This window comes from Abramis brama (genome assembly GCF_963993115.1).
Source record: "Abramis brama genome assembly, chromosome: 21".
Taxonomy (NCBI): Eukaryota; Metazoa; Chordata; class Actinopteri; order Cypriniformes; family Leuciscidae; genus Abramis; species Abramis brama.
The window spans coordinates 24,698,462-24,723,596 of NC_139983.1; the positions used below are offsets into that span (position 1 = coordinate 24,698,462).

The window sequence follows — 25,135 nt, forward strand, 5'->3', positions numbered from 1 at the left end:
GAGAGCCACTACATACAGTATAATACATGAAAAGGGACCATGATCAATGTTAATCAGTGCAGAAACTAACTACTAAAATTACATAGAGAATATCCTAAGTTTAACCCAGAAGTACAAAAACAGTTATTAATGTTTTTAATTTGCAACACACCAAATCATTGCAGATGGTCTGCAATGGCTTGGCAGTCTCACGTTGCAAGCGGTTTCCCCCACAGATGCAACCTCTTGAGCCTTTCCCTATTTTCCATATGAATGCTCAGGTCAGGGCAAGAGCCGTGACTGTTCAGCCCCCTCTGATGATAGCAATCATCAGCATGGAGAGGCACATTCAATACTGCCCAGCAACTCTTCAGAGACAGATCAGCTGTTAATACAATTCCTCTCACTGGTTCAACACGGATAAAGCAGAACCAACAGAAAACAAAAGCAATGAATGCATAATTTTCTTTTTCACTGGAAATGTTTTATGGTTCTCTTCTTTTTTCACCCACTGGGTGTTTTGGTTGTTGAGCTAAAGCACAAGAGAATAAGATAATGAGTTTTGCTTCAGGTCCCGGATGATGAAATTAAATTGGTTTGCTTACGTGTTTGTTTAAAGTGCATGATCTTAATGTCCACAATCAGCTCATGTTTAGGGTTTCCAACCTTATAATACAGAGTTATATTCTTGCAGTCCCCTATTTTAGCATCCCAAACAGTGGAGAAAGCTAGTATTTATGGATTTGGATTTAGTTTTCGCCATTACAATGTCTAAAACATCAAGTTTTATTAGTTGACCTGTGAGTTCATCTTGAAATGTTTATATACAATCACAAATATCTAGGCCTGGTTTCACAGATAGAGCTTAGATTAAGTGAGGATTAGGTATTAGTTAAATTAGGACATTTAAGTAGCTTTAATAAATGTGCCCAAAAAAACAACAACAACATCACTGGTGCATCTTGAGACAAAACAATGGCAGTGACATATTTTAAAGGAGAAGTTCACTTTCAAAAAAACTTTTGCTGATAATTTACTCACCCCCATGTCATCCAAGATGTCCATGTCTTTCTTTCTTCAGTCGCAAAGAAATTAAGGTTTTTGATGAAAACATTCCAGGATTTCCCCCCATGTAATGGATTCTATTGGGACCCAAACGGTAGAAGGTCCAAATGACAGTTTAAGTGCAGCTTCAAAGGGCTTTAAACGATACCAGACGATGAATAAGGGTCTTATCTAGCGAAACGATCGGTCATTTCCAAAATAAATAAAAAAGTTTAAGTTTTATAAGCACAAACGCTCGCCTTGCTCTGTTCTGTGATGCGCGTTGAAGACGTCACGTAGTACGCAATTACGTTGAAAAGGTCACACTTGACGTGTTTACAAATGTGCGGAAGGAGGACCATATACACATTTTCAAATGTATTTGTGTCAGTTTATCGTTTAAAATGCCCATTTCGTGTGCGTATCCTGGGTGTTTTAATATTAAAAAGCCAAAAAGAACATTTTCTTCAGGACAGAAATTTTTCAAGCGTGACCTTTTCAACGTAATTGCGTATTACGTGACGTCACGAACGCGCATCACAGAACAGAGCAAGGCGAACATTTGTGCTTATAAAACTTAAACTTTTTTATTTATTTTGGAAATGACCGATCGTTTCGCTAGATAAGACCCTTATTCATCGTCTGGTATCGTTTAAAGCCCTTTGAAGCTGCACTTAAACTGTCATTTGGACCTTCTACCGTTTGGGTCCCAATAGAATCCATTACATGGGGGGAAATCCTGGAATGTTTTCATCAAAAACCTTAATTTCTTTGCGACTGAAGAAAGAAAGACATGGACATCTTGGATGACATGGGGGTGAGTAAATTATCAGCAAAAGTTTTTTTGAAAGTGAACTTCTCCTTTAAGATATGGCACTTTCAGTTAAAACAGCTCAAACAGTCCGGGTCTACAGCATACAGTATAAGTGTTCTGTGAAACCGGGGGATAGAGGTATAATTTGTAGGTCACTTGATAAAGCCATCTGCTAAATTATTATCATTATTATTTTTAAATCTATGTAGGCTATACATGTGTAAGTGTATGTGTAGGCCTATGTGTATTGATGTGTGTAATGTTGTTTGATAGGCTACTTAACACAAAAATTAACATTTATTAACCTTTATTAACATTAAAAGTCAATTAACATAAGTCAATACTAATAATTCATTAGAATTGTTTAATGCCTGCTTCTGGGCAGCAGTTAGTAGTGGAGACAGACTAACTTCAATGTGTATAGCCTACATATATGCTGTATAGACCGTAACAGAGTTGAACAGGAATGTCTACTGTTTTGCTAGTAAATAATTAAATCATGTCATCTGATATGGCAACTGGAGGTTTAACAGGGCTGTTGATGATGAAAAGCAGCTAGTGCGACTGCGAATGAGAAAAACACAGCAATTGTAGGCTAAAAGCTTTTCAGAATTTAGAAATACATTGAAATGACTCACGAAGTATAACTACAGCAATAATCTGTGAGTAATATAGGTAGGCTGAAATACTTGGAAACTGAGTGGCGTGGTCGCTAGATAATAGTGCCAGTTCATGAATAATTCAATTAAAGGTGAACAGATGGGAGTTGGTTGGGCTAGCAAACGGCGCGTGCTCGTTTCGTTTTGTGTTGTCATCATTCGGCAGCTGAGACTGCGTTTTAAGTTTGTCTCGCTATTTGAATAATATGGCATCTGTGCACCGAACTTTAGGCGAACTTGTGTTTGTTTAAACTGCTTAATACGTTTATCTAAAAACTTTGGCTGACGTATTTATGTTTTCCACAGCCTGACATGTAGAGACATGCGTTCGAACTTGCGGCTCAGGAGGTGCTCTTATCAGTCGACACCAAACATTCTTGAGGTAAGAGAGACTTTAGCAGCAAATGACAGTTTGGACAAATTACATTATGGTGTCGGACACTTCGGAGATTTTTTGAGCAATTTTGTTAATGAAACATGTTAATGTTACTGTAAGCTACACATAAAAAATAACATTTTCATCTGTTTCTAGTTCACGTCCCGTCCTTTTTGCTCAAGTTACATGCATTATATTCAGACTTCAAATCAATAGTCTTTATTCTTTTAAAGCAGCCTGTTTAAATTTAAAAGGTTCTTTATTAAATACAATTTTGTGCAATGTCATGTCACTTTGTCCTTCATTAGTGCTGGTATAAATTACAAAATATTAGTATAAATTAGTTTTTCAGCATATATTTTTGTAATGTTGACAGTGTTCACTCTATTGTTGCTCATTATTTCAATCTGGAGTTCAAAATTCACGATCAGTGGTAAACAACAGTGATTTGTGCTGTTTTTGTAGTAACTTTGCATTGTATTGTAACTGAAAACAACCATTTAATTCATCAAATAGCAATCCATCAGAAATAAAAATGAATAATAATATCTTAAATACAGCTGTCTTCACCAGATGCTTATTTTCTGGCAAAAAAACCCAAACAAACTTTTCCTCGTTTATCTGTAATTTTTAAACTTACAATTTTTAATTATCATTATAATGGGTTTATCAATTGTTGTAAAATATACAGAAGTGTGTGCAATATAGTTTCCTCTGATATTTTTACTGCCTTTTACTGATTTCATCATAAAACAGCATGGATGCATGGAACTTGTGTCCATCTTTTAGCCTCAGGGTGAAATTTACATTTATAGAGGGATAATAAAAAACTACAAATATCACGATGCATTCGTAGCACATTTAGAGGTGGATTGTAGCCCGAGGACACTTTGCATGTGAGGATGTTACTGCTTTGATTTAAAGGAATATTCCAGGTTAAATACAAGTCAAACTCCATTGACCACATCTCTGACATGCTTTTGATTACTGTATAAAATAATTCCACTTTATGCCATATTTGTACAGTGATTTGATTATCTCATCTTCCATTGTAACTGTAAGTAAATTTTCTATGCTAAATATACTTTTTCAAGCTGTTAAATATCTCATCTGATAGATATTGGTCATGTTTAAAACTTGCTTGCAAATGCAAACCAATATATGAGCAAATTCTATTATTGAATAATTTCTTGTCATCCATCTAAAATTCAAAATGATTTTTTGAGAGTCTTCATCCAGTATGTTCACAGAAAAGTAATGGAAATCAACCGTGGATAGATCTAATATGTATTTAACCCAGAATATTCCTTTAATATTTTGCAAAAGGTACTAAAGGTCTTATACTTCACAGAGAGTGGATAATGAGTATTCCTGGCACCTTCACCAAAATGCCATGACACCATGCAGAAGTCTGAGGAGTAGATGGGAGGACCCAGTGAGAGGAAGACGAACACCCCCATTTTTACCTGGCTTCACATCATTTGATGAATCATGGAGATCAGAACACACACTTAGTCCTTTTTTATTCCTGGGCCGGACACGCAGTGTCCCTGAAGCTCTCCATTGCTTCAGTAGACCCACTTTACGACCAAGCTTCTCCTCCATCACCATCACCACCACCCGGAGTTTGTCTCCAAAAAGGGATTGTATGCCTTATCAAAGCTCAGCATTTAGTCCTCTAAACATTCCTGACACAGTGCCCTCTTCCATGGCCCGAAGTGAAAATAAAACCCTAAAAGCCATTGCTGGCATTCAGAGGCCTCCTAGACATAAAGCAGGTGTGGTGACGGTGGACGAGTGCAGAGAACATCATTGCGATAATGAGACCCCCAGCAGCCCCCAAGCTCCGCCTGTCCACAGGCACAGCTACACCATGGAAGATGAGCAAACAGACTCTTCACCCCCTTTAAAACGTCACATCTTCCGCTCCTGCGTCCATCTGGAGCTCCTACCATCCAAGCTGTCCAGATCTACTCTGTACTTGGACAAATCCCTCTCAATCCCTCTTAGACAGACTTTGTATAGATCCACTCTGTCCCTTTCCCTTGGAAAACCATCTTTTACTCAGACCCCTGAGAAACCCAGGATGACGATTCAACCTAAAATGCCCTTCAGTGACTGGGACATGGCGAACGTTGGCGTTGATGGAAAAGAAAGGCATTCCCAGCACCTGAAGGATGGTTCAACTATCAATGGCAGTGCCTTTAAGAATAATGCTGGCTCCAGCTCCGACACACTGTGTTCCACTTTAACATCATTGCCATTCAGAACAAGGTGCCACTCATCTTCTGCTGCCTTCAGACTGAATGGAAAGGCTAATGATGTCTTAGGGCCTCCGCAGTGCAATCTAAGAGCCAGACAGGCATTCAGCAAGCCATCAGGTACTACCTATATCACCTCCCTGCTCGACAGAACCATGCAAATGTATCCATCCTCTCCCTCTTTCTCTCTTTTTGTTGCTCTCATTTATTCTACCATTGCTGCAACATACCTTTCGGATGGACCATGTGATATTTTTGCCAGTGTGTTTACATTTCAACATATCCTACTCAGGTTGCACAACTTCTGATTGGTGGCTCATGCATTGTTAATGAGACAGCCTTCCCAAAAGCTCCTTGGGAATGGGAATGCATTGTCAGAAATACTATAAATGGATTTATGAAAATAAAAGAATGCACCTGAAACATTTCAATCCAGATGAACATTGCATTGGCACGCCAGCTCAAGTGGGTCACTCAGGCGTCAGATAAAAAGGCCCACTGGCACAAATTGGCAGAATAGGTTTAATCTGGCATTGCTTGATATACTAGTGTGCATGGCTGGATGTCCAAAGATGGAATGAAATGTCTTAGTAGGAAGTTCGCTGTGAGGCAGGATTTTTAACAGAGAGAGTGATCTTGGAGATTATTTTCAGGTAAAGGCAAGTAGTGTATTGTAGCATATAAGGATTTTATACTGGTATTTTGCAGTTTTTTACCTTGCAGGATAACTAGTAGATGCATAGTCAGGACACTGATTTTTTACAAGGTAATAGAAAGCGAGTGAGTGGGAGCTATTGAAAAGAAAATAGGGTGAGTTTCAATCTTCTTATGTGAGATGATGCATCATTGACTCCACATTACCTTGCGTCTAAAGTCTATTGGTTTCTCTGGCCTCTATTCTGGCTCTGTACGGCTAAACACATTTCCTTGTGCTGAGTCAAAGGATAACATCCTCTCTGCAGCACCCTGATTTTTTGCCTGTGGTCTTTGAGGCATGTGACGGCACGACTGCATGACTGGGCTCTGATGAACTAACACCAGGTACCAAAGTAGGGAGGGCTCAAAAGGACACTTATACACAAGTCTTAGTTTATTTATGTGCCAATCCTTCAATGTCCTTTTGCAACCGCCTGCATCTGTCATTTAAATCAGCCGGTCTCTCTCTTACTGAGCTTGACATACTTTAGTGAATAGGATTTTAACTTTTATTTCAGAGCCAGTTTTGATAAAATGGTGGACTCCCCTGTGATATTCAAGAGCTCATATGTGCTCAGTGTCAAACGCCTTGAAAATGCAACATCTTACTCTGAATTAGAGTATCAAGAGACACGATCTTCCAAAAGAACTGGTATGACATTTATACAACCCAATTTTTTCGTGAATATTACTGTAATTTATGAATCTGCGTGTACAGCTTGGGGAAATCTTTCACCCTCATACGAAATTCCAGACTGTGTGGATTCCAAATTAAAATGACTGGATTTCACCTGTGAAAATTTGCCGAACAACAACAAATGTGACCACACCTTTACTATACACCATTTTTCACTTTACTGCCACACCGCACTGGCATTGCTGTGTGGTTGCTTAGGTGTTATGAGTGGTTTTTAGCACACTGGTGGTTGCTAGGAGGTTCTGGGTCATTTCTAGGGTGTTGACCTCCTCCAATATTCAGTTTCTAAATTCATGCTAAATTCACTGTGAGTCTTTGAAAAAGAAAAATTGAAAGGGATTGAAAAATGGCACACCTGTCCTTATTAAACCTGCATGAATTGAGGTAACATTCATGTCCGTAGCATAAACTTGCTATGCATATGAACAAACCCAGGAACTTAAGTCTGAGCAATAGTAATGGTAATTCTTGCTTGTACAACTATTAAAATCTCGATCCCGATGGACAAAATCATGTCCCGCCACATTACTTCCCACTCAATATTCAATTTCTCTTGTAAATGTGTCACATTACAGAAGTTGATAGAGCAATGCTTTTTCACATTTGTTTTTAAATACTAAAAAGTATGCAAACCCTATTGTGGACTGTTGCATGTCTTGCACTATGTACCAGTACTTTAATGTATTACAATGCATAAGTGTTTCTTATCCAGGTAAAAGTGTTATAGCGAGTGTTTGTAAGGCTGTGTGCTAAGGCACTAAGCTAACATCATTATTTATCTGTCCAGGAGTCCCTCAGGTGTATGAAAGGGCCCCTCGTGAGGTCAGAACAGTTTTCCACACTGCTCAGAAAGTCAGGAGACTTATTGAGTGCCCGGTCTCTCCTCACCTGACTAATTGCACCTGTGGGTCCAGGACTGACCAGCAGGCTACTAAACCGCAGTTGCTTAGCTTGAGGGTATGGTTTTACTGAGGGAACCTGGCTTCCGTAGGGTTTGTTCAGACAGGCAGTGTTATTAACAGTATTTTAAAATGTATTACTGTTTTATAGATTAAAGGTCCCGTTGCATGCGATTCCATGTTTCAAAGTTAAGTTAGTGTGTAATGTTGTTGTTAGAGTATAAATAATATCTGTAAAATTATAAAGCTCAAAGTTCAATGCCAAGCGAGATATTTTATTTAACAGAAGTTGACTACAAAAAACGGCTCGATTGGACTACACCCCTCTACTTCCTTCATTAGTGACATCACCAGAACCGTGTTTAGACTAACCTCCGCCCACAGGAACACAGGCGTATTGATGGCGAAATGTCAACAGACGGTTGATGTTTATCTATAATCGGATACCGCAAAAGTTTAATTCGAAGTTGTTAGTTTGCTCTGTCCATTTCACCACGGACTGTTTTTCTAACCTGGGATAATATCAAGCAGGCTTCTCTCAGCGTTTCATACTGACGAAGGGGGCAATTTCAACTATATTCCAGCAAGCGGTAAGTAGTGATTTAATATGGAAGTAGCGATCAACTTAACATAGTTTCTCTTAGTAGGATGAAAATAATCTTACTTAAACTGTGATTAATATACAGAAAGCGATCAAAGAACAATCCCTTTCCAATCGTCCAAGCTGTCAATCAATCACACAGCGCGAGTTTATCTGGACACTTGCCAAAACTCGTTATGAAATAAATGACGCTGTTACACTGCACAACGAAGCTCTTACTGTATTTATATGCCTCATGTTTGCATTGGTGAAATCATTAGTGAGTGCAGAAACTGCGTTGCAATGATAAGATCTTTTTTCACGCGATCAACAGGCTGTCATCTGCTCAACGCTCACTGCAATTTTTTATGTGATTGAAATAGATCTAAATACTTAAAAAACTTCTCACGATTCGTTAATCCCGATAGTTGTAATAGTAAAAACGTATAATAGCTGTAATAGTAAAAGTTTTCCAGATAGTTCCACATGTAATGCCAGATATTTCATATGCAAGCATGTCAGCCAATCACAGCAGTGGGCGTTTACACTGAAGTCTCACAGCAGACACGCCCCTTCAAACAGAGTGTTCAAACCAGGGAATGAAATCAGGCTAGGAAATATGCCTTTTATTTCTAAATTATAACAATTTTTGATCTAAAAAACATACTAACATTATAAGGGCACCCCTGGAAACATGATAAAATAATAAAAATAATCCATGGAATGGGACCTTTAACTTGTGAGTGTCAGATTATATCAAAGTGCAATCTAAATGTAAAAATAGGAAACATGATCATGTACACTTAAATATCCAATATCAACCAAAATACATCCGATATTGAAAAATGTAAAAAGTCTAGCTAGATTGTACATGCCTATTGAAAATCTAATTGGATTTGTGTGTGAACAAAGCCTCAAGTTTACTTCCTTCCTGAACACCCGATTGTGGCAAATCATGTATATACACTCCAGCATTGCACTGTGGCATAAACTTTGTGTTCATTTCTAAATGTGTGTAGGAGGCTCTTGAGCTGTTTCGGCCAGATTTCATCTCTCGCTCTCAGAATCGGGTGCGGCGATTGGAACTGAGGGCCAGGGAGAGGCGGAGCTTACAAACAGCAGAATTTATCATGGGCGTGGAGACGGCTAACCGTAGGCGGAACTGCACCAAACCACACCCACTTAGTGGTAAGATACTCTGTTTTCATTAGGATCCTATGCACAGATGAAGGAGCTGTAGTGCAGATCTGGTGCTGCAGCAATGCAGTCTCAGAGTCACTTCTACAACCATTCAATCAGGTGTCCACAGAAGCAATGAACAATTACTTACTAACAGTGCATCAGTGTGGTAAATGCCTGCAAAATGTGCCAACAGTGGGTATAAGGGTAATCATCTAATTTTTAGGGCATGCGCACTGCGGCAAGGCACATTATTGACGCCGTCACAGGAAGACATGCTTCAGTGCTGCACTGAAACTTTTGGTGCATTAAAAATTCAGTAATGTCAGAACAAACTTGGGACGGACAGACTTATATAAAGCAAACCGACAGAATTAAGATCTCAAAGGCCTCTACGTGTATCATTGTGGCCCTGTTGAGAATGAACAATGAATCTTAAAAAGTACATGAAATATCCTGCAGCTTCCTGATGCCCCCTATTGGCTTCAATATGATTCTACAAGTTACTGTAAAAATGTTCTTATTCAATAGCTACTGTATATGCAACTCCAATATTTATTCAGTAAGCTCATAAATGCATCTATTAGAAAATGTTCTGCGAAGCTACATCGGTCAGAAAAGTTACAGACTGACTATGACGGTCTTTAGAAAACTGCAACTGAAGAATAAATTAATTCAATTAAATATTAAGCTTTGTAACAAACTTTTCATTTCACTTTTATCCTTTATAATCCTGCTGAATGTGTTTTGTAGATAACCTTTTCAAACCCAGGGACAGAGCCATCTCAGGCAAGGAGATGCAATGGAGGTCCAGACGGTGAGATTTCGCACACACTCTCTCAAAATATCACAGCACCAGTGCTTATCAGTGCAACAACACAATATGACCCCTTTCTGATAAGGATAATGTTCGGTTATCTCTCTGCTGGAGTAAAAGCCACCAGATCAGATGAAATATAGTGGATTAAAGCATATATTGACATACGTACATCAAGGTATTTATTTGTGTGTTCCTGTTTGTGTTTAGGTGAAGATGAATCAATTCCTTCTTCCACACTGTTTTCATGTCATTATATGTCCATCATCCTCAGTCTGTGCTTGCAGGATTTACAACAAACTCCCCGAGGTGGCCAAAAAGAAGGAGGAGGAGAGGAAGAGACTGGTGTCTGAAACCAACAGACTGAGGGCAGAGGTCTTCAAAAAGGTTAAGCTTTATCTCACACAAAAACTGCTCTGTATTTTAAGGCTTATAGATTTTACGAGATAAAACCTTAATCATTAAAAAAAAAAAAAATTCAGCTTGTACTTTTATTTGCATGTATCCGTTTAGCAGTCGCTTCTGTTAATCTAAGAGCTAACAATATTCTCAACAATGCTAAGTGTAATATAAATGCTAGATTATTATACAAGCTAAGAGAAATGCAGAAAATAAGTTTATTTGTTGTACTGAAACAGCTATTTAGTTTTACTACAAAAACTCTACAACCATTTTAGTCTCAAAGCACATCATATTTTTCTTTTTTTTTCTTTCATAAAAGTGAATTAGATGTATCCTGATGTTTACAGAGAACATGCTGGGTCACACATTGTGAATTTCATCAAATAACTGACATTTATATAGCAAAATGAAACCTTATATAGACACGCTTCTGAGCTGAATCGAAGCAGAATAGTAAAATATGATAGGGCCTTTTTTCAGCACCCAGATATGTAGTTACCTTAGAAGAATATAATTAAAATAAAAATTCAATTAAAGCGTGCCTGGTTTAATAGCCCAAATTAAATTTTAGACTCGTTTTAACTGAAACTGTATAGCGCTGTTCAGATTGTAGTCCTAAAACCTTGAAGAGAATTAGCTTTTTCCAGCAGTGGGTTCCCTGTGGAATGTCTGAGTTTTTAAAATAAAGCTCTGAATAAATTAAGACTTTTTTTTTCTTTTTCTTTTTTTTTTCTGAGACTTTTGCATGCTTCAGATTTCTCTCCAGGACAGTTCTCAGCCTCAGCTCCCGGTTGAGACCCATTGATCTAGGATGTGAGTTTACGCTATGTGCTTGACTAAACAAGCAACTTTGCAATTTGCTAGTAACATTTAACACCACGAGGTATGACCATGTAATTTATGTTGTAGAACAAAATTGTGAAAGTGTCTTCAAATAGTGTTAACCGTAGACTTGAAAACCACTATTCTAAATGCCTCTTGCTCTTGGAAATTCTAGAGGGCACACAAAGTGAATTAGCCGTCCGGACTGGCCTACAAATTGAAGTCATGACAGAATAGCTGTGTTGCTTTGTGCTGATTCTGCAACAGTGAACACTCTAAAGTGATCCTCTAGACTGACCTTTAATGACCCCCACAAGGACAAACACACCTGAGGCTTTTGTCTCTTAATGCGTTCTATCACAACTGTCAGCCCAAATGTACCAGCGGAGATGAAACTTGTGTTACTCTGTGAAAACTTTCCCTCCGGTTAGAAACAGCTGGTGCTGTGGGGTGCCAGACTGTCTGAACTCAACTTGCTAAACTTTTACCTCTGCTCTGAGGTGTCAAGTGATATATAGAGACTCATGAGATGAATTCATGCTGAGAGTCTCAACAGTGCTTCGCAGCAGCTTGGAAATTATCATATGCGACATAACTGTTACATTAATCTTGTCAGGCCATTGTGAAATTTTAAAGGAATAGTTTACCCAAACAATGAAAACTGTTATACATTTTTTCCCTGATTTAGTTCCATATTGAATTTCTTTAGTGGAACACAAAAGGAGGTTTTTTGAAAACCATGCTGATTGCTTTTTTCCCCATGTAATTACAATTAATTGTGACTGAAGCTCTTTCATTTAAAAAAAAAGGAAAAACACTATTTTGATAGTAATTCATATGACTTGTGCAGTATATTTCAAGTCTTCTGAAGTCACACAATAAATTTAAGCTGTTATTCACTGATAATCCTGACATCTGTCCTAGTTCGCCTTGATAGAAGAAACAATGTTTTGTTTTGTGAATTAAAAGTTCTTTTGAGTCAGATCTTTTCAATGAATCTATTGATCTGTTTCACGAAACTATGATTTATTAATTAATAGGTAAACTATTAATGATTCACTAATTGGACTAACTGATGTAATATCTCAAATAAAGAGACTATTATCAATGAATAATGACATAAGTTTCTTATCCAAAGCTATCATATGACTTTACAACACTTAAATATTGCGCACAAGTCATTTGGACCACTTTTACATGTTACTTACTGACGTGTTACTTATTGACTTATTTACATTATACTTATTGAAGATTAAAAGTTCCAGTCCCCATTCATTATAATAGCATAGAAAAGATCGACTAGTACATTCTGCAGAATGTCTTGTGTTTCACAGAATAAAAGAAAGCCGTACAGGTTTGAAAAAACTGGAGGGTTTGGAAATAAAGGCATAATCTTCTATTTTCAGCAAGTTGTTCCTTTATTAAGTGAACATATCAATTGTACTTGCCCTGTCTTCCAGCAGAGGTCAGTATAGTTCTTCAAATGAATCCTTTACTTTTTGATATCGAGATTAATTCCACTCAAGGGTGATTTATTCATGCATTCCTTTTGTTGTTTTCGGTGACAGACATGGCCCTGATACTTGTGGGACGCTTTTGACACAAAGGAGGGTTGTGTCAACAATAATTTCCTTGTTTTTGATGTTTAGAGTGTTGAATTCCACAACAGGACAGCTTTTATTGGAATTTTTAGATCTCTTTGCTGACAGGCTGATCCCTGGATGCCTAAAACGTGAGCTTTTGTAAAGGAGAAATCTCTTGTCGGGGTGTGTTGTTTTAATGGGTGTCAGGTCCTGTGAGGCTGATACTTTGTCATGAAGTGTCTTGCTCTCTGTCTCCCATGAAGCCCCTCTGTCTCTCAGGCTGGCACCTCCTGTGCGACAGTGATGGATTCCTGATAAGTCAGGATGAAGATAGTGAACCTGGTGCAGGTAGAGATACAGTGAGAGAGAGAGAGAGAGAGAGAGAGAGATGTCAAAAGAGTTCACATAGGCATTGTTTTGTCTCTCATAACTTTCTATGGCTCTTATGTTTGCCCTGTGATAATAATTAAGGACTTTGAAAATTCCAGTAATTGATCATTACAGTAATACTCAATATACATGCATTTACAGGCACTTTGAAGGTTTGATTTCAATTGAGAAAAAGCATTCATCTGTCTTTTAGTCTGACGCTTTAGTCTGACTTAAATCATACCAGTCCGGGTTTTTGCTGTTTTTTTGCTTCTTCCATCATGTGTAAATGTTAATCCAACCACAATTGGTCTCAAAAGATGTGTGTTTAATCCTTTAAATATTTGATTGGTTAATACTTATTCTACAAGGATGTATTACATTGATTAAAAGTGACAGTAACGACTTTTATATTGTTGCAAAGCATTTCTAAATGCTGTTCTTTTGAACTTCCTTTTAAAGAATCCTGAATAAAATTATTACAGTTTCTACAAAAATATTAAGCAGCACAACTGTTTTCAACCTTGATAATAATAAGAAATGTTGCTTGATCACCGAATCAGCATATTAGAATGATTTCTGAAGGATCATGTGACACTAAAGACTGGAGTAATGACTGCAAAAATGTATCTTTGTCATCACAGGAATAAATTATATTAAAATTATATTAAAATTCAAAAAAAGTTATTTTATATTTTAATACTATTTCACAATATTACAGTTACAATATTACTGTATTTTTGATCAAATAAACCAGCCTTGGTGATCATAAGAGGCTTCTTTCAAAGCCATAAAAAAACACAAACCTTTGAACAGAAGTTCTAAATTTGCTTAAATTTTTAAAGGGATAGTTTACCCTTAAATGTAATTTTTGTCATTACTTGTTCCCCCTTAAGTTATTCCAAACCTGTATGAGTTTCTTTTTTTCTATTGAACACAAAAGTTCAATTTTGAAGAATGTTGGTAACCAGACAGTTGACAGCACCCATTGACTTCCATAGTTTTTTTTTTTCCTACTATGTAAGTCAATGGGGTCCGTCAACTGTCTGGTTACCGACATTCATCAAAATATCTTCTTTTGTGTTCAACAGAAAGTTAGGAGCAACTTGAGGGTGAAAATGTAAAGACAAAATTTTCATTTTTGGGTGAACTATCCCTTTAAGTTGACTTCCAACTCTTAAATGGTTCCTCTAAGTTGGTAAAAAAAAAAAAAAAAACAGCAGTTCATGACAAAAGTTTGTTTCCCGAACAAAACATATTCAACTTTTTCTAATCTACACTGGAATGTGTTGGTTATTCTGTAGCAGTTGACGGAGCGCAGCATCAAAGATAGCCGAGGACAAGGAAATCAGGCAGAAAATAAAATGAATACCTCCAAGGAGAGAAAAGTCATGATAGCATGATGTGGTTTGAGCACAGATAGCAGGTTATCATTGCTCCCGGTGGAGATGGCCACCCAGGGGGACAGGTCGGGAGAATTCTGGGTAATCTGTAGATTACACAGTCCCTTCCCCTTCATTTCTTCACCACTTGGCCTGAGCGTGCAGGTGCTCTGGCAAGGAGGATGCTTGGCTAGTTGTAGTTTAGTTAAAGTTTTCTCTCCTTTTTTTCCACAGAAACTTTTGGATCAGATTCTTCAAAGACACAGTGACTGATGGAAGTGCCTGTTCACAAAATTCATATCCCCCGCGCTCTCTTTGCCTGAGGCAAAGAACTGAAGACGAGCAAGACCTTTGCAGCTCCCTCCTGAGAGCAGAGAGCAGAGAGCTTGGCTTTCTGATGCATTGTTCCAAATATAAAACACCTTTTGCCTGGGGTGAATCCACATTATATATGGACGCACGTCCATGGACTGCTGTGTCCTTGCTGTCTGATAAGTATTTTTAAAGAGAACATGTTTGACAATACAGTATAAGATTGCTTATAAGACTCTAGACCTCATTAGAGGCACGTCCTGATTTTTCCGAGTTAGATGCATTTCATGGGTCAGTATATTTTGTTGATCCTGGAACAATATTCCTGTTCCAAAATTTAGTCCTGACCATATCTCCAGCTCTAAACCTAAATGATATGAAATGATAGAAGCACCAAACCCTGGTTGTAAGTCTAAACTTGACATAAACTGTAAACTTGATTAAAATCTGATTGGTTGAATGGAATGTTGTACATGGCGAAATCAGTTTCTGCTTAATGGAGTCTGTTTTCTGTTAAAAAAAAAAAGTGTTCTGTCATATAAACTCTTCAGAATATAGTGTGTTGTACCAGTTAAAATGTTGTTTTAAATTATAATTGACCCAGGTTTTTTTGTGGTTTTTTTTGCTCCAAATAAATAGCACAATGCCACAAAATGTTAATTAGGCCACCAAAAGTCATTTGCCTTACAGATACTGAATGCCCTAAATATGTATTTGTTAAAGGGGTGGTTGAATATGATTTCACTTTTCTAACTTTAGATAGTGCGTAATGTTGCTGTTTGAGCATAAACAACAAATGCAAAATTACGACGCTCAAAGTTCAAAGCAATGGGAGATATTTTATTTTAAAGAAATTCCTTTTTAAGGACTACAACAAACAGCTGGTAGGGACTACATGACATTCTTCCCAGGTTAGTGACATCACTAACCCTAAAATTTACATAAACCCCACCCCCGGGAATGCGATTTATAGATTATCAAGACAGAATATGCTAATCAATGACTAGAAGATAACTACACATAAGCTACATAAATTCACCAAATAACCATTCAGAAATGTTGTCTACATGTTGTCACTTCTTCTTGAGTCTCTCCATCTTTCTGACATCGGTTTGAACATAAAAGGCTAATAGTTTTTGAAATTTTCAGTGCATGTCTGTGTGAGGTAAAAGGACATAAGCTGTTGTAGCTCCGCCCCCTGTGCCAGGAGTAGCAGCTCATTTGCATTTAAAGGGACAGACACAAAAACGGTGCATTTTTGCAGCTTGTTCTACTTATGAAATGGTGGTTTTGTTCTTAAGTAGTCTCATGGTATAATTTCAGTCAAATATAAAGTCAAATAGTCTCATGGTATAATTTCTTTGAAAAATAAAATAAAATAAAGAACTTACAGTACTTTCATTTTTATATAAGTTTTACTCAATGAATAAAAAAAAAAAAAGAGTATTGCCAGCTTTTCTGCCCCTTTTTTTCAGATTCAGTATGCAATTATTCCCCACATTAAAATTTGGATATTATATTCTCTTTCTATAATAGGCAATTTCAGTAAGTGAAGTAAAGCTATACTTGTTAATATGGTGTTGGATATGATGATAAGAAAAGGGCATATATTCCACTGACTTCTCTGCCCTGGAAGTGTCAGGGTTTCTGGTGTGGAACGTGAAATTTGGGGTAATAGAATTCAGGAGAGCACAGCGTTACGGAAGATTAGTCTGGAAACTCAGTGATCAGTTAGATGACAGATGGATGATAAAGCAGATACAAGTAACCTAAGGGTGTAAAAATCGAATTTGTTCAGCAATAAGAATTCAGAGCTGGTTGTGGTACTTTGAAAGTCTCATGAAAGGAAGAGCAACCAAATATGCTCATTTATTCAGCAATATATCATCATTGCTGAAAAGTCCTTGAGTCTCTGAGGTCAGTATAGCCTGGGAAAACCCAGACAACTTCCGGCAAATTCAGATTTGCTCGAGAAGTAGTCTGGCAAAGAACTCATTCAAGCCCATTTCCATACCGTCGAAATCGCGGCACCAATCAGAAACGTTGTGGCGGGCTTTACACAATGACCATCGGTTTTAGGTCTATCCAATTGCGCCCAGAGGCATTTGAGCGACGTCCATTCAACTTTTAAATGCATTATTATATTCAAATTGCAAACACATGAGGACAGTCTCCATAAAAGACCCACTGGCAGATGAACGTGCTACTACATTTCTCTCCGAAACGGTAGGGAATTAAATTAGATTTAATAGAGGATTTTAACTGTGACACGATGATTGACAGGGCAGTTTAAGTGACAGGATGCAAGCGACAGATCCGTCCGATAAAGATGACGAAGTAGTATGTCCTAAAGCTTGCCTACTTTTTTGCTACACATTCAAAAGTAAATATCTTTTCTTCACAAAAAGAGTACATACATTTATGGCGTAGTGTAACTTAGGCAAATTGGGACGCAGCATATGGCTTTACACGATGACGAACGATCGCTCTGATTGGTTTTAGGTCTATCCAACTGCGCCCAGAGGCATTTGAGCGACGTCCGTTGGTGACGCCCCTTTGGAAATGATTTGTCTATGGAGCTTTGCCAGACCATAACTCAGTTACTACTGAGAATGGTCTGGTTTTAACCAGGCTAAGGTCAGTATGCTACCTGCTGGAAACCTTGAAAGAGTTATTATAAAGTGCCTTTAATAATGAAAATGAAAGAGAAAATTACCCCATTAAGAAAATGAATAATTGTCTTTCTTGCATTTTCTAAACTCAGAAAATATGTGGATGTTGAGCCAGATAAAAATATACAGTTTCTTAATTTCTGCAACAATGTTGCTGTAAAATTAACTTATTCATGTACTGATTAAAATGCAGATAATGTAAAATACATAGATTTTAACTACAGTGCCATTGAAACTGGTACCAATGAACTCATTCATGCCATATCAAACAGAAGCCATTCACAGTATTGTGTGAATAAGAATAGCACAATGACAGTGGAATTTTGTATCCTATTTATACGTTTCGACAATTCATCAGATCTGCTGATTTGTAAATATATAGACTTTATTATATCTCTATTTTATTTGGTTAAAAACAAACAAGCAAAACAAAAACAAAACACTATTTATGAATAGTTTGTCGGTTATGCTCGATATGGTGGACTAATGGCTTTAGGACCCTGCAGAGCACCCATATAAAACACGTGGAGATTTAAGCAGCACTCTTCCAAAGAATCAACACTTCACCAAAGCAGGAGACCTAACCAATATCTCTTCGTATCTGTACGTGTGCTCCTTGCTTTTGTTTACACTCTGCATGTGTGACACGGGACAGTGTGTGAACACAGTTGAACACAAGATTTCAGCACTATTGGCGGCTTTGTAAAGTTTTTCTGACAGCTCTATCGCGGGTCTGTAGACCACCCTCCTCCCCTCGCTCCCCTGTGGATTTAATCGTATTGCAGGAAGTCCCCCACATCCTCTCCTCCTGCGCCGTGTGTGTGTGTGTGTGTGTGTATTTGTGTGTTTCTGTGTGGGTATATTATGAAGATCTCATCATAAGGAGCCGGGCATCATGAGGATCTCCCGGCGTATGGAGAACTGGTGCCTCATGAGCGGACTGCGCGCTTTTGTGCTGCTGATAGTGGGACTGACAGCTGGCGTCTCCACTCATCACTCACCCGACGGTAGGACACTTCATATTAGTGCTTATCTTACTACTGAATGTTTACATTGAGTAAAACTTAAATAAAAATGAAAGCACTGTAAGTTCTTTATTAATAGGCTGCATGCGCTCACAGGGGTAGTAGACCTTTGTAATAGCCTAATATAGCCTAACCCTAAATAATATAACCCTAAAGGGTGCATATTAGTATCTTATAAAGCTTTTAAGGGTGCACCATTTGAGGTTACTGCCTCAGTGACAAGCTGGTGTACCCCTACTATTTTTTTTTTTTTTTTTTGCTAAACTGTGTTACTGTATCCATTTAAACACATAATGATGACAATAATAATAATCTAAAAGTTATAACCCATGCACTTATTGTATGTTTAAAGGATGCAAGAGTTTGATTTAAGTCAGTTTGCGAAGAATACATTAAAAAACATGAAGAGAGTTGCTGAATGAGATACCTTGTGTGTATGAGAATGAATAACAATAGAAGGAAAGAGAAGAGGTGCACATTTGATGTGGCTTTAGGAGATACATTCAACAGTGACCATTTAAACACATGTCTGGATGTCCTGTTGTTGTATATAAATAACTAAAACGATGGGCTCAAAGATGTACCTTTGAGGGTACTTCTCATTGACAATGAGACCTCTAAACCTCTAAAACTCTAAAGGTACAATGAAATGTTAATAATATAATATTTAATTAAGTAATGTAGTGTAATGCAAAAAATAATTAAATAATCCCGTGAAGAGATTACGCCATGATGATGCCAACTCAGAATCAACATGGTGGCACATTTTCTATACTGGATATTGTAATAATTATGATCACAACTTGTAATAACTGCTTTAATGCGATCATTGTCTCTGCCTAAATGAATACATGATCTTAGCTAACTGCATTATTTGTATTATCTTAAAACTGTACATTTCTTGGATACAGTCACTTCTGATAACAAATTGCTCTAAATTGTAATGTAGAAACATGCATTTTCTGTAAAGCTGCTTTGAAATGATATCTATTGTGAAAAGTGCTACACAAATAAACATTAATTGAATTGAATTGAATTTAAATAAAAGCTACTAGGTTAAAATAATTGTACAACACTGAAGGCATACTATTTCTTAATGACTTTTCTTGTATTTATGACTGTACTATGAGAATACATGTAAAGGCACTGACTATTATTTACTTTACAGTCATAGATGTTGGTGGTGAAAATTGGCTACTTTATATACAGTGCACTTGATCCAGTGATATATATTTTGTGTTCAACAAAACACTTGTGCTTGTCAGAACTCTAGTTTAATGAGGTCAGTGGAATTACGTTTAAAATAGGCTTTGTTTTTGGCATGTACATGTGCTGCATTTATTTCAGTGTGGCAGATGGTTGGTGTAAAAGGTGTGAGTTTGTTAAGGTTTGTCAGTTAAGGTTAAGTTTTCTCTTTCACTGGTCAGTTTCACCGTTTAATTCATCAGATCATATTGTTCCTATGCAACACATCTGTTCTACACATCTCAGATTTTCTCCTCCTCTGCTCTCTCTCTCACTAGAGCGTACTCCTCTAAGCTGGTGTTCAGAAAGATAGTAATTACAGCAAAGGCAGGATGATAATATGTTTCAGAGCTTTGATTGCAGGGGACTCTTGAAACTCAGTTTGATCACAGCAAATGAATTAGAATGCAAAAAAAGGACCGTCTTATAATGTCTTTCATATGCCTTTTTATTTCAAGTTACTTGATTAACAGTGTCTTTGTGTATAGTTGTGTGTATAAAAGTGTCTCAGCCACTGAGGGGTGCTGTCTTGAAACAGCACCTTTTGAGGGCAGTATTTTGGCTTTGCGCTTAGTTTGCGCTTTGTGTGTGTGTGTGTGTGTGTGTGTGTGTGTGTGTGTTTGTCTCATATTTCCTCTTGTTAGCACCTCATTCCCAACGTTGACAAGCTCCTGAAGTTAGCAGGGCTGACATGGTTTCACAGTATCACACATGACAGCAAAAATTACCTAGAGCTATTAAAATGCAATTTGAGACTATCCATCCATGGCTAATTTGTTTCTTGTGCTCTGACACTGTTTGTGTGTGCGTGTGTAGCGCTTTCAACCCTTTCCTACATGGTTAGATAATGGAGCGCTCTGAGTTCGTATGAATAAACTTTGTTTTATCAACTATTGTGAGCTATGTGTGCCTATTTACTCACTTCAACTTATTCTGTGTAACTGTGTTTGTTACTTAACTCCTTGGGTCCCTTAAACTTTAAAATAAAAATCACATAAACAATTATGAATTAGGATTTTAGAATTTAACTTCTGTTAATAAAGTAATTGTTTAACCAAAAATAAATAAATCTCAATGTATATTTATATCCCTTATGTTACCTCAAATAATAATAAATTGAAAACACTCAAGTATACTGTAAGTTAAATAACAATTTACTGAAAAAAATGTAAAAGGATCAAGTTTCAGGAATTTCAACAATTCACAGAGATGAATCAAAAAAAATAAATCAAATACACATTTCACATATTCACAATTTTGTAAATAGTTATTTGTTTCCCTCTTTTTGGGTATACTTCAAACTTGAGTCCCCAAACTCTCTCAAATTCAAAATACTCTTTAACCAAATACTAAGCCGGCAATATGAGCTCACACTTAACCTTCAATCGGTAAGTCTTTCATTGTCACGTTGCAGGCCTGTTTGATGCTGGGGTACGTTGTGGTCAACAAACCAACAAAAGACCGCTTCACTCAACAATGAGCAACAAACAAAAAAAATACCTTAATATCCCCAATCAGAAGAGCGTGTTTCACCTCACGACGTTAGATGTCCGTCAACCCCACGATCGCGGCGATTTCCTTATAAGGCCACAGGAATTCCGAGCACTCACGTTAACTCAAGTCATCTGGACTCATCCTCATCTGAAACTGCCACGAATCCTCATGCTGACGACTCGCCAACTAAACACACAATCCATCCGAGCAAGATAGACACGGTTCAGTCTCTTTAAATAGTCCATTCGCTGTATTAGTAAATGGAGGCTGGAATAACTACAACCAGAAATATTTTGTGGAGAAATAATTCTTACCCGTCTCTGTAGTATAAGTTTCTGTTCTCGTTTTGACAACACACTAACTACATTAACTATTGAAACACATTATAGTATTAGTTATACTATATATTTTGTGAAACAATATCACACCAGATGAGCGCACGCTCTTCTCTCTCGTGCTCTCCCAATTCTTCCTCGTTCAACTTTGCCCTCAATTCTTCCCGCCCCCTTCACCTTAATCTAGAGCATTGATTGGACACCCAACATGGACAAGTGAATTCGATTGGATAAACAATAGAAATATCAAAATACAAAAATAATAAAAATAATAAATATCAACTTAATTAACATAGAACTTATTCACAACCATATACATTTATAGAATGCACATGAAATATAAACATGTATATAAAAAAACCTTGTAAATTATTACACTGGGTTACACCCTCCCCTTTCTAATTGTCTGAATGTCCTCATCAGACATTTAAATCAAAACTTTACGGTCTATACCTCGTTGTTCATTTAGTTATTTTAACTCTGGCCTAGTTTAATAATGACCCCTCTATGGACTATTTCAATTGGGTGGTCACTACTTCTTCCTGGTTCGTCATAAGTCAGTCTTATAACAGGCTTCACAGGTCTCTTACTATGGGATCTCTGACTAGAAGGCATAACCGCTTTTGATCTTGGACACTTCCTTTCAGAGATAGTCACAGTGTCGGGTTCAACTTCTGAGTCTGATTCTGATTCACCAACAATGTCGTCGTCAGTGCACTCTTCCTCAGCCTGATCACTTTCCTCCTGATCAGTATCACCAGCTACTTGCTCATTTGCATTACTATCCGGAGATCTGTCTCTTGTCATCTTATTTTTCAACAACTTGTGCACATACTTCTGGTAAGGCACATTAAACCTTTCACACTCTGACTCTGAGGATTCTGTCATCTCAGGTAAGTGGTTTTGGGTTTCTTTTAGCACTTTTTTGTGTGTTTGGTTTGAGTTTGAATGTTTTCTTGCCTTTTCAGGTGATGCATATCCTGGACTCTCCAGCATTCTCACAGACTGTCCAATGGGTAAGAGGTGATCTCGATGGATGGTTTTTACTCCTCTACCATGTTCAGGTTTCACCTTATACACTGGTAAGTTGGGCATTTTGTCAACCACAACATAAGGCAAAGAACTCCATCGACTCTGAAGTTTGTTTTTTCCTCTCAGTCCCAGATTTTTCAACAATACTCTATCACCAATGTCCAAGACCTGGAATCTAACTCTGCTGTCATAGGCTCTCTTGTTTCGTTGGTGCACTTTGTTGGAAGCTTCTGAGGCTAGTTGATAAGCTTCTTTTAGATCTCTTTTCAGCTTGGCAACATACTGAGAATGCTGTCTTTCTTCTGTTCCATCAGCAGACGTTTGAAAACAAAGATCAACCGGGAGTCTCGCTTCCCTTCCAAACATTAGGTAATAGGGAGAGTACCCTGTAGCATCACTTTTTGTGCTGTTATAGGCATGAACCAGATACCCCACATGCTGACTCCACTGACGTTTTTTCTCATGTCCCAAGGTTCCCAACATCGAGAGCAAGGTCCGATTAAATCTCTCAGGCTGAGCGTCACCTTGAGGGTGATATGGAGTGGTACGTGATTTGCGAATCCCCAAGAGTAGCAAGAGCTCTTTGATTAAATGACTCTCAAAGTCTCGCCCTTGGTCTGAATGGATCCTCCCAGGTAAGCCATAATGCACAAAATACTTGTCCACTAAGATCTTGGCTACAGTGCGAGCTGTCTGATTCCTTGAGGGAAACGCCTGGGCGTACCGTGTAAAATGATCGGTGACTACCAAGATGTTACTTATTCCTTTTGAGTCAGGCTCAAGTGAGAGAAAATCTATGCAGACCAGATCCATTGGTCCATTGCTAGTAATTTGGTGTAGAGGCGCTGCTTTACTGCATGGTGTTTTGCGAGTAATACACTCTCCACAGTTCTTGATGTATTGTTCCACCTCGCAAGCCATTTTGGGCCAGTAGAATCTACTCCTGATAAGATCGGTGGTTCTTTCTATGCCCAGATGACCCATGTCATCGTGCAACAATCTGCACACATCCTCCCTGAATTCAGCAGGCAAGACAAGTTGGGAAACTTCTTCTCCAGAGGGTGTTTTACTATTTCGGAAAAGCAAACCTTCTTTAATTAGAAGCCTATTCTCCTCACGTTTCATGAGCCACAACTCAGAATTCACCTTCACTTCAGTAGGCCACGTCCCTTGCTTCAAAGCTTCAATTACTTTCCTCAGGACAACATCATTCTTTTGGGCTCTTGCCAAATCAGCTATGGATTTCTGCTCCAAGAAGTCACATTCCAGTTGAACAGGGAAAGCATACGCATCAGGAATACACTCAGGTGAGGCTGCTAGTTGCTCTACATACCTAGGTGACTTGTTGAGCTTTAAGTCAACATGAACTTCCTGGCATATAGCCCTTACATCGGTCTCAGAGATGCTTTGCCAACCCTCTGATTTTTCCTCATCTACCAGATTACGGGACAGCAAATCTGCATCAATATTGTTCTTGCCTGGTCGGTACAACACATCAAAGTCGTATGTGGATAGCGCAGCCAGCCAACGATGTCCAGTGGCACTAAGTTTAGCCGTGGTAAGAACGTACGTAAGTGGATTATTATCCGTACGTACGGTGAATCTCGCTCCATATAGATAATCGTGGAATTTATCCACGACCGCCCATTTCAAGGCAAGAAATTCCAACTGGTGAATAGGATATTTCTGCTCTGAATTACTCAGTTTTCTACTAGCAAATGCCACAGGCTGCAGACCAGATGAATGCTCCTGATATAATACAGCACCTAGCCCTTTTAGACTGGCATCTACATGCAAAATGTAGGGTTTGTAGGGGTCTGCAAACGCTAGGACTGGGGCATTAGTTAGACACTGAATGATCTGCTTACAGGCATCGGTGCATGACTGGTTCCATCTGTCTCCGAAGGGCTCAGACTCTTTCAGGTAAGCCTTAGATCGATCTTTTTCCCACTTTTTACCTCGCTGGGTAGGGGCATAACCTTTCGTGAGCTCAGTAAGGGGTCGGACAATTGCAGCGTAGTTGGCTATGAACCTACGGTAATATCCGCAGAAGCCAAGAAAAGATCTCAAGGACTTAAGGTCGGTAGGTTGTGGCCATGTGCTGACTGCCTTGACCTTATCAGGATCTGTTGCAACGCCTTCGGCAGATACTATATGTCCAACATACTTGACTTTGGTCTGGCAGAATTGGCATTTGTCCAATGACACTTTCAGTCCCACTTCTTCTAGTCTGTCCAGGACCTTCAGAAGTCTTTCTTCGTGCTCTTCCAATGACTTCCCAAAGACAATCAGGTCATCCAGGTATACAAGAACTTGAAGCAGGTTCATATCCCCGACAGCTTTTTCCATCAAACGTTGGAAAGTCGCCGGTGCCCCAGTAATGCCCTGTGGCATACGCTCGAATTGATAGAATCCTAAGGGGCATATAAAGGCAGTTTTTTCCTTATCCTCTTCAGACATA

General features: G+C 38.2%; 2 protein-coding genes across 2 annotated transcripts in view; both read left to right on the plus strand.

Moving 5' to 3' along the window:
* The first annotated feature begins 2,737 nt into the window (after positions 1 to 2,737).
* On the plus strand, positions 2,738 to 15,334 carry LOC311072070 (uncharacterized protein). Its single transcript, XM_084096808.1, has 7 exons — positions 2,738 to 2,878; positions 4,224 to 5,253; positions 7,314 to 7,483; positions 9,025 to 9,193; positions 9,938 to 10,001; positions 10,289 to 10,388; positions 14,794 to 15,334. The coding sequence occupies exons 1-7, from the start codon at positions 2,819 to 2,821 to the stop codon at positions 14,830 to 14,832; spliced, it is 1,632 nt and encodes a 543-aa protein (XP_083952934.1). The 5' UTR covers positions 2,738 to 2,818; the 3' UTR covers positions 14,833 to 15,334.
* Positions 15,335 to 16,932: 1,598 nt separating this feature from the next.
* Positions 16,933 to 25,135, plus strand: part of adam12b (ADAM metallopeptidase domain 12b) — a 107,613-nt gene continuing 99,410 nt past the window's right edge. The window contains exons 1-2 of the mRNA XM_084096806.1: positions 16,933 to 17,097; positions 17,374 to 18,550. Coding sequence (XP_083952932.1) covers positions 18,439 to 18,550 — 112 coding nt within the window. The 5' untranslated portion in view covers positions 16,933 to 17,097; positions 17,374 to 18,438. The remainder of the gene's footprint in view (positions 17,098 to 17,373; positions 18,551 to 25,135) is intronic.